General features: G+C 46.1%; 1 protein-coding gene across 3 annotated transcripts; it reads left to right on the top strand.

The window, feature by feature from the left end:
• Positions 1 to 3,615: 3,615 nt before the first annotated feature.
• SNRPB (small nuclear ribonucleoprotein polypeptides B and B1) lies at positions 3,616 to 13,054 on the top strand. Of its 3 annotated transcripts, XM_059133757.1 has the most exons (8): positions 3,616 to 3,773; positions 6,479 to 6,630; positions 8,817 to 8,928; positions 10,786 to 10,938; positions 11,439 to 11,577; positions 11,907 to 12,032; positions 12,776 to 12,823; positions 12,908 to 13,054. In XM_059133757.1, exons 1-7 carry the CDS (start codon positions 3,771 to 3,773, stop codon positions 12,784 to 12,786), a joined length of 696 nt encoding a protein of 231 aa, XP_058989740.1. In that variant the 5' UTR covers positions 3,616 to 3,770; the 3' UTR covers positions 12,787 to 12,823; positions 12,908 to 13,054. The 3 variants fall into 3 exon arrangements, with proteins under 3 accessions (XP_058989740.1, XP_058989738.1, XP_058989739.1); XM_059133755.1 differs by lacking the exon at positions 12,776 to 12,823; XM_059133756.1 differs by having other exon boundaries at positions 12,776 to 13,054.
• Positions 13,055 to 15,043: the final 1,989 nt, after the last annotated feature.

The following is a 15,043-nucleotide window of genomic DNA, read 5'->3' as shown; positions in this document are numbered from 1 at the left end:
GAGCCGAAGGCAGATGCTTAATGACTGAGTCACCCAGGCACTCCATAAAATCTTTTTTGATAAGTGCAGCCTGCGTACCTAGAAAGGAATTCAAATCCACAATCTGGATTTCCTACATGAATTCAGCCATCAAGAAACAAGTCCCAAATCAATCTAATAGATTTATAAAGGAAGCTGAACCTCTATGCAGGGAGGATGACCCAGGTTCTGGAGACACGTCAGCCGAAGGGAGGGGCTTCCCAGGTCCCCGAGCACTGGAGGGCTGCTGCCTCTCCTAACTGATCTCCCTTTGGCTCTGGGAAAGCTCCTTTCCCAGGGTTTTCTTCCTTCCTTCTTTCCAATCTCTCTTCAGGTCTCTGCTGAATTCCTCTCTACCCCTTGGAAGCACTACCGTTCCTTGATGGTCTCTTCACATTCTCCGATTCCAGGGATCCTTTAGCCACACTCCCTTTGAGGCTTAACCATGCCCAAACTGTTCTCTAGCCATGAATCATGGTTTTGGGCTTCCCCCGTGTCAGTTCATAGGTCTAAAGACCCCTAAACACAGCTCTGATACCATGTCCTCTCAGCCCTCTGTTCCTCGGGTCCAGTCCTCCTAGTGAACCCCTCCATCAGCTCTCTGCTCACTGGTCCAAGACAACCTAGCCGTACACTTGCCCTTGTTCGTCAGTAGTGAGATTGCTCGCATAATCCTTTTCCTAATGGAAATGTAATATAATAATACCATGCTACACTATTTTTATTTTTTCCTAATATGTATAAAGTATAGAAGTCCATGTTCTCCTTATATAAAGATGATTTTTGTCTTGCCCTGTACTCAATTCATTAATTTTAATCTAGAAATTGTTTTGGAGACTAGCCAAGCATGCACTTAATCTTAAAGAGAAGTTTGGGACAGGTTGCAATATGACATTCTGGAATCCTGGGGAAAAAAAAAGCCAGATTCCTAGAGTTCCATCCACCAGTGTTCAAAAGGATAAGAACATCCTTCTCTGAATGTTGGGGCAACAGCCAAGGATCAGAAGATCTTGCAAAGTCGGGTTATATACAAGGACAGGCTTTGCCCTACTAACGTAGATCACTGGGGCAGACCCGGCCACCCTGCTGACCAGGCTCTGAGGCAGAGCTGACTTCCTAAAACCCTTGCCGCTGCTACTCATCAGTTCTTTTTCCAACTTCCTCCTTCCTCTGAGAACTAGAAAGCTCCTCGGCCAGTGCAGTTTTCTCCCATGCTAAGTGCTTGCAGGACACAGCTTTCTCCAACCGACTGGCCACCATGTTTTCTCTAGCTCTTTAATCAGACAGTGGTGGCTTAATCGGGAGCCCAGAGTCCCAGCCCAGGTCACTTCTGTTCCCTCCATTCAGTCCCATGGACACACACCCTAGGGCCTCAGGGGGCTGGCTGGCAGGCAGATCACTTGACCTTGATCCTGGGCTCCTGTTTGCTGGTTGCTGCTCCCTGGACCTTCTCCTTAGTTTTGCGTGTATGGGCCACTGGGGTCTCAACAGCCACTCTTAGCTGCCCTAACTCAAACTGTGCACTGAGCACCAGGTTCCAGCAGCACTCCAGAGTCCATTTCCAAGGGCACTTAGGGCAGTGCCTTGAGTTCTTCTCACCAGCTCATCAGTCTCCACTCACTTGTGCCCCAGAGGTCTGTTTGCTGCAGCCCTTTGGATGCAGATACTATGCAGTATGTGCTTTGTATCAACATCACCCTGGCTCCCTGTGCACATCCTACTCCCTCTGTGACTCTGCCTCCTAGCTTTGGTGTGCCTGATGACTATAGATTGGCTGTGGCCCGTGCAGAGGACTCCCCCTGCAACTTCATCATCCCATGGACTGGAACCACGTCTTCTCCCATGAAGGCTGAACCCCAGCCTTAGGGAGGCAGCTTTCCTTTACCCTTCTGAGTTTACTCTACTTTTGTTTACCCTTCTGAGTACTCTCCTCCTGCTGAGGGTTTTCTTTCAATATTTACAGCTACTCTCCTACCATTGCATACTCATTCTTCATGCTAAGTTTCCCATTGAAATCACTGTGTGGTTTCTGTCTCCTCATCAGACCCAGATTGATAAAGAAGTGAATGTGCATGCATATAACTTCTATATGAGGGCAAAGACATGAACTCTTTACCTGCATTTATTCAGTGACTCCAGTGACAAGCCAAAGAAACAGTGCAAGTCAAAATTATTAATAATACTAGCTGGGGCTATGGCCTTGAACTCAGACACAGAAATACAATGGTTTGGACCCTGGGATGGCCAACTACAGGCCTGAAGACCAAATCTGGCCTGACACCTGTTTTGGTAAGACCTGTGGTGTAGGAATGATTTTTATATTTTAAATGGTTGAAAAAGAATAATAAAAAAAAAGAATAGCATCTGTAAAGTTTTATTGTAACAGCCATATATTTGTTATGTTCTCTTGAGCTGCTTTCATCCTGTTATGGTTGAATTGAGTCATTGCAACAGAGACCATGTGACCCATAAACCCTAAAGTGCTATCTGAGCTGACCCTTAACAGGAAAAGTTTCCCAGGCCCTGATCTAGACTGAACCTCAGGAACACTTTACCAAACAAAGGCCAGATGAATTCATGACCCCCTTTTTCTTGTTTGTGGAAATCGACAAGCTGATAGTGGCTAGGAGAGCATGGTATAGTGGAGCAGGGGACAACATTCAGATTCAAGATATTTTGTAGGTGAGGCCCACAGGACTTGCTGATGGATGAATTATGAGATGGGAGAGGAAGAGAGGAATCGAGGATGCTTCCAAGTTTGTCATTTTACTTTTTTGCTTTTTTAACTCGAGAAACTCCTGAGTCAGGGAACGCTGGTAAGAAGTGGGTTTGGGAAGAAGAGTGAATACAATCAGGAATCCAATTTTCATCATGTTAAATTTAGTAGACCTCCAGCTCAAGCAGGCGGCTGGAGATAAAAGGCCAGGAGATAAATGAAGAGCTCAGCATTAGAGGAATGAATTTGAAATTCCTGAGCATTTAGGTAGTAGTCACAGTTCCCAGGATTGGAGGGGATTGGTTGATTGACTCGTTCAGTCATTAAATACGTTTTGTTAAGCAGTGTTCCAGGCATTGCTGTAATGAAAAATACACAAAGGAAAATTTACACCCTCAGGATTTCCATTCTAATGGGAGGAGTAATAAAATAACAGAAATATACAGTGTATTAGGGATCAATGTTAAGGAGAGAGAGATAAAGCAGGGATGGGTGGGAAGGTTGTAGTTTTAATCAGGATGGCCAGCAAAGTCCTCTGTAGGAAAATGTTTGAGCTTAAATCCTGCAGGAAGTGAGGGCATGAGTCGTGCACATAACTGGACGATTAGTATTCCAGGCAGAGGCAACAGCAAATGCAAAGGTACTAAGGCAGGAGGACGACAAGCTAGTTCGCAGAAAAGCAAGGACATTGTCTGCAGAAGAGGCGGGGGAGAGTGGCGGGATATGATGACCTAGAGGTAATGGGCCCGGGTTGGGGACCCGGACTGAAGTGGAACTAGGAAGGTGACCGAGTATCTCCGGAAAATTCAGTTTGACGTTAGCCCCGCCCCCAAAGACCCCGCGGGCTTTAGGCTCCAAGCTCCGCGTTTTGGCCGGAACTCAAGAGCCGACGCCGAACCGGAAGTTGCTTTTACCCGACCCCATTTTATCCGAGGCCGCACTTCCGGTGGCGGCGGCGGGAAGCGGAGCGCAGGAGGACGACTAGGCCTTGGGCGAAGAGAATCCGGCGGGAATCGGAGCCATCAGAACCGCCACCATGGTGAGGAGGCACAGGCTGGCGGCGCGGGAACTTCCGAGTCTGTCGTGGAGAGCTGACCGCGACTGATCGGGAGTTGGCGGGGGAGGGAGGGGAGGTCGTGGGTTGGCCGCTCATGGCGGCGAAGGCCCGGGCCGCGGCCGCCCCGTCCCAGCAAGGGAGACCCGGACCTCGGCCATTCGGCGGGGTCGGGGAGCGGAAGGCTGGAACCGAGGGATGGAGGCCGGGGTCGCTCGGTGGTGGCGAGGATAGAACCGCGGCTCTTCATGCCGCTGTAGCCCCAGTACTTGGGATCCTACGGGCACTAAGTAAACTTTGGCAGAATAAATACGTGTTTGGGGTTCGGAGCAGGCATTAGAGCCTCAGGAGGACTTGTGAAACGGGGTGAGGGTCTGAGGAGCTGTTGCCGAAAGAGGTGGGAGGACTTGTGGCCAAAACCAGGGGGAGTGCTTGGGTCCAGTAGACGGGAGGAGGGAATGGGAGGGCGACCGAGTAGGTTGGAGGAAGAGTGCAACTCATTTTGTTGAGCGTGCCTTTGTGTCTGAGTTTGTCTGACTTTTCAGGGACTGGGGCTACGTAATGAAACGCTTCCTTCCTTCACCCAGTTCACTTTCTGGTCGGGGACACGGATACTGTATCCGGAGTGGTAATTAAGCATTATGTAAAAGTAACGGCGAGGGAGGGGCGGGACAGGAACGCCCTCTGGGGTAGATGATGCTTGAGCAGAGTCCTAAAATATTCATCCAGGGAGGATGGAAGGGGATGTTACAGATGGGAAGGACTGCAAGAACCAGGCATGAAGGGTCGCACTGTTGAAAGTTCCTGGAGGGGGAAGGGATGGATGAAGGGGTGGAAGGAGAGATGGGAGGCATTGGCAGGAACCTGGTTTCTAAAGGCTTTACATGCCACCTAACCCTGTTGGTGATGAGGCATGCCATTGAAGGATCGAGCCAGCAACATGTCCTGAACTTAGTTACGTTTAGAAAGAGCACCCCGTTCTGTAGTGTTGGGTGAACTGAAAGCAGGGAATTGTTTGTGGGATTGGTTGGAAGAGTAAGCACTGGCTGGATTCAGTCTGTCCAGGTTCCAACCCAGCTTCCTGGCTGTGAGACAGGGCCAGCTACTTAACCTCTCCTGGCCTCAGCGGCTGCATTTGTAAAATAGGAGTAATAATTAGCCTGATTTCTAGAATTAAATGAGATCTCTAGTGCTTGTCACAGTGCCAGGTACACAGGGAACAGCCAGGAAAACTTAGCTATTACAAGGTGGACAGACCAGTAAATGTTGCCATAAAGGTTCACATCTGTGTGGCCAGAAGCTGTGTGATTACAAGCCTGTTAATGTGGTCATTTGAGGGAGAGTGAGCCACATATCCTGTGTCTCCAGGGTGTCAGTCAAGGTTCTGATCCACACATTGGTAGATTAAAAAACCTGTTCTTGTCCAAGCCCACAAGAGATGAACAGCAAGCCCAGGGCCTGGCACAGAGAAGGCGCTTGGATGGGTCATGACTGGCCCACACCCGTCATACTGACGGGAAGCTGATGGACAAGTCAGATGTCAGGGGGTTTATTTCTAGAGAGATGTAACTGCCAAAGGTGCCTGACAACTTGCATTGTGAGATCTATTTAGTCTCCCTTTTAGCAAAGCTCCATTGAAAGCCAGGCTACAAATTGGAAAAAGTTGTTGGATTAATAAAGAAGTAGACAAGTTATTTATGTTATTTTTTCTTTTTAAGATTTTATTATTTTTTATTTTTTAAGATTTTATTTATTTATTTGTCAGATTGAGAGAGAGAGAGTACACGCAGGGGGAGAGACAGGCAGAGGGAGAAGCAGGCTCCCGGCCGAGCAAGGAGCCCCAGGTGGGACTCGATCCCAGGACTCTGGGATCATGACCTGAGCTGAAAGCAGTGGATTAACCAACTGAGCCACCCAGGCGTCCCAGGATTTTATTTGTCAGAGAGATCAGGAGCACAGGCAGGCAGAGACAGAGGGAGAAGCAGGCTCCCTGCCAGGCAAGGAGCCCGATATGGGACTTGATCTCAGGACGCTGGGATCATGACACAAGCAAAAGCAGCCGCTTAACTGACTGAGCCACCCATGTTTCCCATACATATGTTCTTAAAGACCATTATGAGTTCAAACTGATGAGCGCCCTGGCCACCAGAAAGTTTCCCTACCCAAAGGTAGTCTTGGATGCACACTAACGTTTTTGGTTTAGGGATTCCATTCTCCTTCCCTCCAAGCTGATCAGCTCCTTTGTGTTGACAAATTCTCCTTGTTGATTGGATCTTTACTGCCAATCATTCCAGCTCCTCTTTCACCCGGTCTTTTAAATGGGCTGTGGGTGTCACAGCACTAGTCACCTGTAATCTGCACAGTGGCAGATTGCTCTTCCGGTATGGGGGGGATTGGATTACACGCTCACGCTCAACCCTGAAACTGACGCAGCACAGGCGCAGGTAGTTGTAATATGAAAAAGACAATTTTAAGGGAAGGGAATAACAGTTGTGGGCAGAGGTTAGGGCTGAACGAAGGGTGATGTGGGAGAATTCCTGGGGAAGGGCTGTGGCCAGATCCAGAGCTGAGAATCTAGTGAGAACAATAGACAGCCAGGTGGAGGAGAAGGCCACAGCTGGTCTTCAGGAAGGACCAGCGATACAGAGGTCTGAAAGAGCTGGACTCATCCTGTTGATTTGTCCTTGCAGACCGTGGGCAAGAGCAGCAAGATGCTGCAGCACATCGACTACAGGATGAGGTGCATCCTGCAAGACGGCCGCATCTTCATCGGCACCTTCAAGGCTTTTGACAAGCATATGAATTTGATCCTCTGTGACTGTGACGAGTTCAGGAAGATCAAGTGAGAAGTGGGCTGTGTGGGGGTGGGATGTGAGTTTCGAGGGAAGTGGGTGGGTGGGTGGGGTGACAGGTGGTGATGTAGCTAGCTGGTTCCTTGGTTTGTTCCCTGTGTTAGAGGGCAGATGTAAGTGGGGACAGTGGACTCTAAGAACACTCCTTCCTTGCTAGCCCGGCAAGCCTTGCTCTCTAGTCTAGCTGAGTGCAAGTTGTCAGGAGGGCTGCTAGACTTTTTGTTTCTCTGACTTTGTCTGCCCCTGGGTACTGGGGTAAAGGGCTCTCATGTTCTCCCCACAGGTGTGTAAGGGGGGAGAGCTTGGTTTTCTGGCCTCATTGCCTATTTGTAAAGCTGTAGCCTAAAGGGCTCTCCCAAGGCAGCCTGGTCTGAAACTGCTTTAAGAAGCCTCTGACCCTCTTCAGGGTAAGTGCTCAGCTTCCCGTGTGGGTTTGGGGCCAGTGATTCTTGTTGGCATTTATAGACACAATTGGAGATATTTTCTACTTTTCTACAATTCCATACGTTATTGGATAACTCCCTTGTTTTAAGACACAGATCTTAAGCTTCTGGCCTGTTTAAAAACGTGGGCTATAGTTCTCCGTGCATATTACATTCAAGGCATCCTGAGGCCCAAAGAAGTTAGTTAGGTGACTTCCATAATCATTCAGCTCTTTTGCCACATCCAGTGGTCCATGTTAGGTTATTGGCAGCTCTGACTCCTCTGATTCCCTTAAGGGCTGTCCTTTTCTTTTTGTGGCAAGAGGTCAAGAAGTACAGGACACGATGTGGTAGGGATGGCTGAGTGCCAGGGATACAATGAAGAGGGGCCAGCTGATCAGCATAGAACTATTGCAGATGGTTCTCCCCTGTTGTTTTTTTAATGAAACTATTCTGATAATTTAAAATTGTTTATTGGGAAATATATTTTAAAAATATGTAAAAGTATATGCAGAAAGAAAAATAAAAAAAAAAAAAAAAAAAAAAAGAAGAAAAAAAAAAAAAAAAGTATATGCAGAAAGATTTAAATACCCAGAAGGGTTTGTGTGTGTGTGTGTGGTTTTTTGGTTGTTTTCATTTTGTTTTTTTTTTTTATGAAAGAGCAATAAATTCTTCTATTTAAAAAAATATAGATAAGGGAAAAAGGAAGAAATGTCCACCATAGAAAAGTGCTTTTAATTTAATATAAAAAAATAGCATAAAAGAAAACCTTTAAGTTTTTAAAAATCAGAGCCTTTTGTCTTTCCTCTATTTTTAGAATATTGGTTTTGACTTTTTTTCCCCTTCCCCTGTCTTGCAGCAGTTACTCTATTTCCCATTTTACATTTACAGTTGACCCTCGCAACAACCTGGGGGATGGGGCACTGGCCCCACGCAGTCAAAAATCCATGTATAACTTTTGACCCCCCCCCGCCAGACTGAACTGCTGATAGCCTGTTGGTTGTCTGGAGGCCTTACCAATGAACTAAACAGATGAACGTGTCTTTTATGTGACATGTATTATATACTGTATTCTTACAATAAAGTACGATAGAGAAAAGTTATTAAAATCATAAGAAGAGCAAATACATTTGCAGTACCTATCAGAAGAAATTCCCATGCAGGTGGCCTCGCACATTTCAATCCCATGTTGTTCTCAAAGGTCAGCTCTATGTTTTGTTCCTCCTTTTCTGGTAATTGCACTGGGAACATCTGTTTTTGCGCTTTGAGGACAGAGGTGTAATTTCTATGTAGTTATTCCTTCATTGTTTCTATTTCTCTGATAAGGTGAGGGCTGTAGTAGAAGGATGCTACGTGCAAGAGGGTTGAGGGGTTCGGTGGATTTCAGTTGTTCAGGCTGCCTCCTCACACTGCTAAGGCCTTAAGCTGAAGCGAGGGAGTAGGGTAATGTCAAAGAAGACTGGACCAAGGAATGGCCTTCCCGATGGTTATGGAATAACATTCGATCCAGGGCTGGGCTTTCTTAATTCTTGTCCTGTGTCTTGGTCAGCACATCCCCTTGGCCTGGAAGACAACCACTAAGGGGTAATTAGTTCAGCCTGTGAAGGCTATCCAGAGGAGCTTAGAGAAAGTTTTTGTACCATTTGTTGGGAGGTACAGTGTAAAACAAATCTTGGGAGGCCCCTAGACAGGTGAATGGGAGCATTACCCTTTTTCTAATGCTTGCTTGTTTGTTTTCCTAAACCCATCCTCAGGCCAAAGAACTCGAAACAAGCCGAAAGAGAAGAGAAGCGAGTCCTTGGTCTGGTGCTGCTTCGGGGGGAGAACCTGGTCTCAATGACAGTGGAGGGACCTCCTCCCAAAGATGTAAGTCCGTGCAGGGGGCCAGTACAAGGGAGGCAGCCCTGCTGTGAGCCAGGTTTTGTCTTAGGTTGTCTGCCTTTCACTGCATTACTCACAGGCATCCTCTGGTTTTTGTCTTCCTTTTACAGATAATAGAATCTCAAAGAGGTTATCCCACAAGTAAAGGTAGAGATGGGGAACCTTTTCTCAGCTGATGTACATAGCGAGTCAGGAGAAAAAGCACTTGTGGCCATCTGGTCACTTCTTAATGTGATGACATTTTAGCTGGACTTTTAAAACTCTTAACTGCAAGGGGTGCCTGGGTGGCTCAGTTGGTCAAGTATCCAACTCTTGATTTCAGCTCAGGTCAGGGGCTCAGGGTTGTGAGATTGAGCTACACATCAGGCTCCACGCTCAGCAGGGAGTCTGAGAATTCCTTCTGCCATCACTGCATGCCCACCCCTGCTCATGTTTGCTCACTCGCTCTCTATCTCAGAATAAATGAATCTTTGTAAAAGGAGGGGGGAGCTCTCTTAAGAAAGGATCAGGAAACTAAAGGGCTCATGAACATTAATTGAAAATGCTGGATTGTGGGGCAGTGCGTGGGTGGCTCAGTCACTTGAGCTGTCAACTCTTGATTTTGTCTCAGGTCATGATGTCTGGGTCCTGGGATCCCACCCTGTGTTGGGCTCCACACTTACTGGGGAATCTGTTTGAGAATTCTCTCTTCTTCCTCTCTCACTCATGAGCACTCTCTCAAATTAAAAAAAAAAAAAAAAAATTCTAAATCCAAATAATAGAAGGTATATATTTTATAAAGTTAGAGAATAATGGTTAACATTTATTAAGCATTTTCTGTGTGCCAAGCACTTTAATATTTTAGTTACTCCTTATACATAGTTTATTGAGATAAATTATTCCCACTTAAGAGATTAAAAAAAACTGAGCTTTAGTGACATGCCTGAGTGTCCTAGCCTTAAGTGGTGCAGCTGGCATTTGGTCCCAGGCATTCTTGGTTCCATAAACATCAGCCCACATTTAGAAATAGAAAAGACTTTAGATCATCTAACCAGGTTTTCATATTTTCATTTTAAGGCATTGTCATCAGAGGAATAGTCTTACTTTTACTTTGACCACATGTGTATTTGGGGTTTTTTTGTATTTAACGCATAATATGTATGCAATACTTTATTCTACTTACTTAACATTGTAAACATATTTCTGGTTGCGGTATACTTTTTATAAGTAATGTTAAAAATATCATCTTAAGTGATGATGGAGTAGTCATCTTAGTCATTTTCTTCTTTTTGGACTTTTACATTGAAGCCTTTCCAGTTAAAATATTTGCAAGGGATTTACCATAATTTTGGTTAAAGCAGATGTCTATATTTATGACTCTTAGATCTGTTTGTAGTAGAATACACTACTCTTACATAAATCATTGTAAGTCTTCATGACCACAGCTGGTTTTGTCATAACCTCATCATTTACAGATGAGGAAACAGTCCCAGAGCTATAGGATTACTTGTCCACTGTTACCTTCCAGGTGAGAGTCAGAGCTGGGACTGGACCTCGTTTCTCTTTGAGGCCAGGTCAAGTGCTCTTGTCTGCCTACACCCTTCTGAACGGAGCCCTGCCCCTTTGTTGGTTTAATTTTCATAGTGAATATAGGTTGAGTTGTGGTGTATTAATCTCTGGACTTCCTCTTAAGTTCTAGCCTGCTGTAGGAGTGACAGACATATTATCTTGGGTGGAAGAGGAATGGTGTTAACATGTATGGGTCTTTTGATGCCCCATAAATCTTAGGGGCTGTCTTGGCAGTGGTATTCCAAAGTGTACTTCTGATTCCCCAGCCTTTTAGTGTATTTCTTTATGTTTTAGACTGGCATTGCCCGAGTGCCGCTTGCTGGAGCTGCCGGGGGCCCAGGGATTGGCCGGGCTGCTGGCAGAGGAATCCCAGCGGGTGTTCCGATGCCCCAGGCTCCTGCGGGACTTGCAGGGCCAGTCCGAGGCGTTGGTGGGCCATCCCAACAGGTAAGGAGTTGGGGAAGGGCACCAACTTCTCCTGGTTAAAATGAAGAATAGAGAGAGGGCCCACAGTTTGGGAAGAGTCCAGAACAATCGACCTCTGACTGTCAGGCTGTCAGTATCTCATTATGCTCTGTACATAGTCCCAGAATCAAGTGAGAAGGAAAACTTAACATTGTAAATTATTTTGTTGCTGTTGAAGTAAAGAGATGCATAGAAGGTGTTGGGGCAGAGTGTTTCCATGACAGCAAAGGGTCTGTGCTGTCTTACAGCCTGTTCACAGTTACACTAACAGTGTGGAGGCTGTCCCTCATTTGGACTGGGCCACCTCAACTCAGGCCTGGAAGATGGGAATGAGCACGCAAGCTTGGTCTTCTCTGGCAGGTGGTTTCAGATAGCCTGATGCTGCGAGTTGTAGCTTAGGGGGTGGGGCGTCTGCTCCCAGTTGTGAGGAAGAGTAGGATGCTGTGTTGCCCTGTGCTTACTTGGCTCCTGTGTCCTCTTAGGTGATGACCCCACAAGGAAGAGGCACTGTGGCTGCTGCTGCAGCTGCTGCCACCGCCAGCATTGCGGGGGCCCCGACCCAGTACCCGCCCGGCCGTGGGGGTCCTCCCCCACCTATGGGCCGGGGGGCACCGCCTCCAGGTGAGGAGCCCATAAGGAGACCATGGCCATGTGATGGGAGATGCCTGAGCTGGATTCATGATGAGACATAATGTTGACTGAAACTGATGAGGAGTTTATGTAATTAAGCAGGATTACTCTGAGATCCAGCCTGGCTGATTGACCATGGGACTAGCTGGACAAGAGCCATAGGGAGCCCCACCTCTGGCTCAAGGCCCAGTTTCTTAGGAGAGACTGGGAGGGTGGAATGGTCCATCTGTCTCAGAACTTGGTGGACAGCTTTGCTATGTTTCCTGCTGCCTTCTCAAGATAGACACTTGAGCTGTATTCTTGGGGCTTTTCTCTTTTAGGAATGATGGGCCCACCACCAGGCATGAGGCCTCCCATGGGTCCCCCAATGGGGATCCCGCCTGGACGAGGAACTCCGATGGGCATGCCGCCACCGGGGATGCGGCCCCCTCCTCCAGGCATGCGAGGTAAGTGCTAGCAGCAGTGACTTGACTTCCCTTAGAGCATGTTGGAATGGGAACTGGAGGGAAGGTTTGGCTTTTGACCATAACCCTCGGGGCTTCTAGGCCTTAAACCGAGGGAAGTGGACTCTTAGAGGGCAACTTTATCCACAAAGGAAAGAGGGAAAAAGCATTTCTTAAAATCAGCCTTCCCTCCCTCTTAGAGCAGTTAGAGTAGTCCTATACCCGGGGAACTTCTCAGTGTCCAAGGCAGTATTCTTGGGGCACTGTGAAACAATACATTCTAGAAGTCCCCAACAAGGGTCCCAGGATTGTCTTATGCCCTTAGGTTTGATGATGTCTAGTAATTAAGAGGGAGCCCTGGGCTTTGCTGTACTATTTATTTATATATATCTATTTAAATCCAGTTTGAGAAATGCTGGCATAGATTAGCCCTCTCGTTTTATAGATAAGGAAACAGGCCCCAAGAGCTTAGTGTCCTGCGTCCCAGATTGGTGTTCTTTGCACCAAGGCATAGTGGGTGATCTGTGTGTCTCTAGTTTGGGTTTTTTTTTATGGGGTTTATAATCATAGGAACCCATACCTACCAGAGAAGTCCCCAGTTAGAATATATGTTATGTCCCTCTGATCACTTGGTGACTTTTGAGGGGTGGTATGTGTGGGAGGCTGGGGTGGGGTGGGGTGGGGGCTGGGGCTGGAGATTGGAGTTGCAGATCAGGCACTGACTAAACTTCTTACTCTTACTTCAGGCCTTCTTTGACCCTTGGCCACAGAGTCATGGAAGTAGCTCCACAGAGGTGCGGGCCTGACTACCACAGACCTGTTTGTTTGCTATGCCGTTGTTCTCAGAGTCTCACGGGATTGTCTGGTTTTCCTTTCAGGGCCCCCTCCCCCTGGAATGTGCCCACCAAGGCCCTAGACTCATCTTGGCCCTCCTCAGATCCCTGCCTGTTTCCCATAAGGCTGTACATAGTCCTTTTACTTCCCTGTGGCCTGTGAAACTAGTTTATAATAAACTCTTAAGAATATTTAAGTGTATCTGGTGTGTCTGTTTAATTTTAGATAATGGGGTGCTTAATAGAGTTAAGAAAGGTTGCCTTGGAAAAGTTAGTGCTAATCTCAGCTGCTTCCCTTATAAAATATTTTACTACACATTCACAGAGATGCAAACTTCATACCGAGAATTCACAAAATTGAACTATGAGATGTTTTCACATATCAAACTGGCAAAGATTAGTTTGTTGAAGTAAACACTCAATGCAGTGTTGGTGATGGTTGTGAATTGGCAATCTTCTTTGGAAGGCACTCATCTTGATAGCCTCTTACACACTACTTCAGATGATACTCGTTTTCATATGATAAAGTAGGAGGCAGACACTGAAAATGAAAACCAATCGCACTCGGAGAGGAACAGTTTTGGTATAACTTTCTCCCAGCATGACACACATGCATACAGTCTAACCTTTTAGTTGCGGTTCTCCATGATTTCTTCCACCTAAAGTCTACAGTCAGTGGATAAGATGGTCACTGAGCAGTACTCAAGTACTTAGTACTGTCAAGCTTCCAAGGGTACAGAAATACGAAGTGCACACTATTCTGAAGGTACTGTCTGGGGCAAGACAATTCTAAAAGCAAAGGAGACCTTGAAAAAGTGTTGTACTGAAGTGTTTCTTCAGGAGTGTAAAGGTGGTTCAGCATAATGGAATATACATTAATGGAAGGAAAAAGCCACATGATCGTTTCAATAGATGCAGAGAAAACATTTGATGAAATCCTGACACCCTTCATGATTAAAAACAGCACATTAGGAATGGAAAGGAACTTTGTAAACATGACAAACGGGTTTATTTGAAAAACCCACAGCCAACAACGGAGGTGCCCTCTTTAAACACTGCTGTTCACCCTTGTACCAGAAGTTAGCCACAACAATTTGGTAACTATACAAAATTAAAGATACAGAGGTTAGAAAAGTAAAATGACAATTCACCATGTAGAGAAAATCCCAAAGAACCCATGAGGAAACTAGAGATGGTCAAGTCTGCAGAGTTGCAGGGTCCAGGATCACACAGAAATCAATTGTGTGTCTACACCAGCAACAATCTGAAAAGGAGATTTAAATCATTGCATTTACAGCAGCATTCCAAAGAATAAAATACCTAGGAATTGTTTAACCAAGGAGGTGAAAGATTTGTACATTGAAACTAAAACATCTTGGGGGAAAAAAAAAACAACCCTAAATAAATAGACCACTCGTGCTCATGGGTTGGAAGACAATATTGTTAAAATGGCAATACTCTCCAAGATGATGTATATATAGATCGAGTGCAGTCTCTGTGTAAATTTCAACGGCCTCCCCCGCCCCCCAAACAAGTGGATCGGGGTGCCTGGGTAGCTCAGTGGGTTACAACATCTGCCTTTGGCTCAGGTCGTGATCCCAGGGTCCTGGAATTGAGCCCCACGTCTGGCTCTCTGCTCAGCAGGAGACCTGCTTCCTCCTCTCTGCCTGCCTCTCTGCCTACTTGTGATCTCTGTCAAATAAATAAATAAAATCTTAAAAAAAAAACAACAACAAGTGGATCCTTCAAATTCCTATGAAGCTGTTAGAGGCCACAATTAGCACAACTTATATTGAAAAATGTTTGGGGCACCTGAGTGGCTCAGTGGGTTAAGCCTCTGCTTTCAGCTCAGGTCATGATCTCATGATCTCAGGGTCCTGGGATGGAGCCCTGTATCGGGCTTTCTGCTTAGCAGGGAGCCTGCTTCCCTTCTCTCACTGCCTGGCTCTCTGCCTACTTATGATCTCTGTCAAATAAATGAATAAAATCTTAAAAAAAAAAATGTTCAAAGTTGGATGTTTCACGCTTCTGATTTTACAACCCAGTAAAAATCTTCAGTAATCAAAGCAGTGTGATATAAACATACAGACCAATGGAATAGAATTAAGAATCCAGAAATAAACCCTTGCTTATATGACTAACTTATTTTTGACAAGTGCTAAAACTTTTTATTGGAATAAA

The sequence above is a fragment of the Mustela lutreola genome, chromosome 9 (genome assembly GCF_030435805.1).
Source record: "Mustela lutreola isolate mMusLut2 chromosome 9, mMusLut2.pri, whole genome shotgun sequence".
NCBI lineage: Eukaryota > Metazoa > Chordata > Mammalia > Carnivora > Mustelidae > Mustela > Mustela lutreola.
This window is presented reverse-complemented; position numbering and strand designations above follow the sequence as displayed.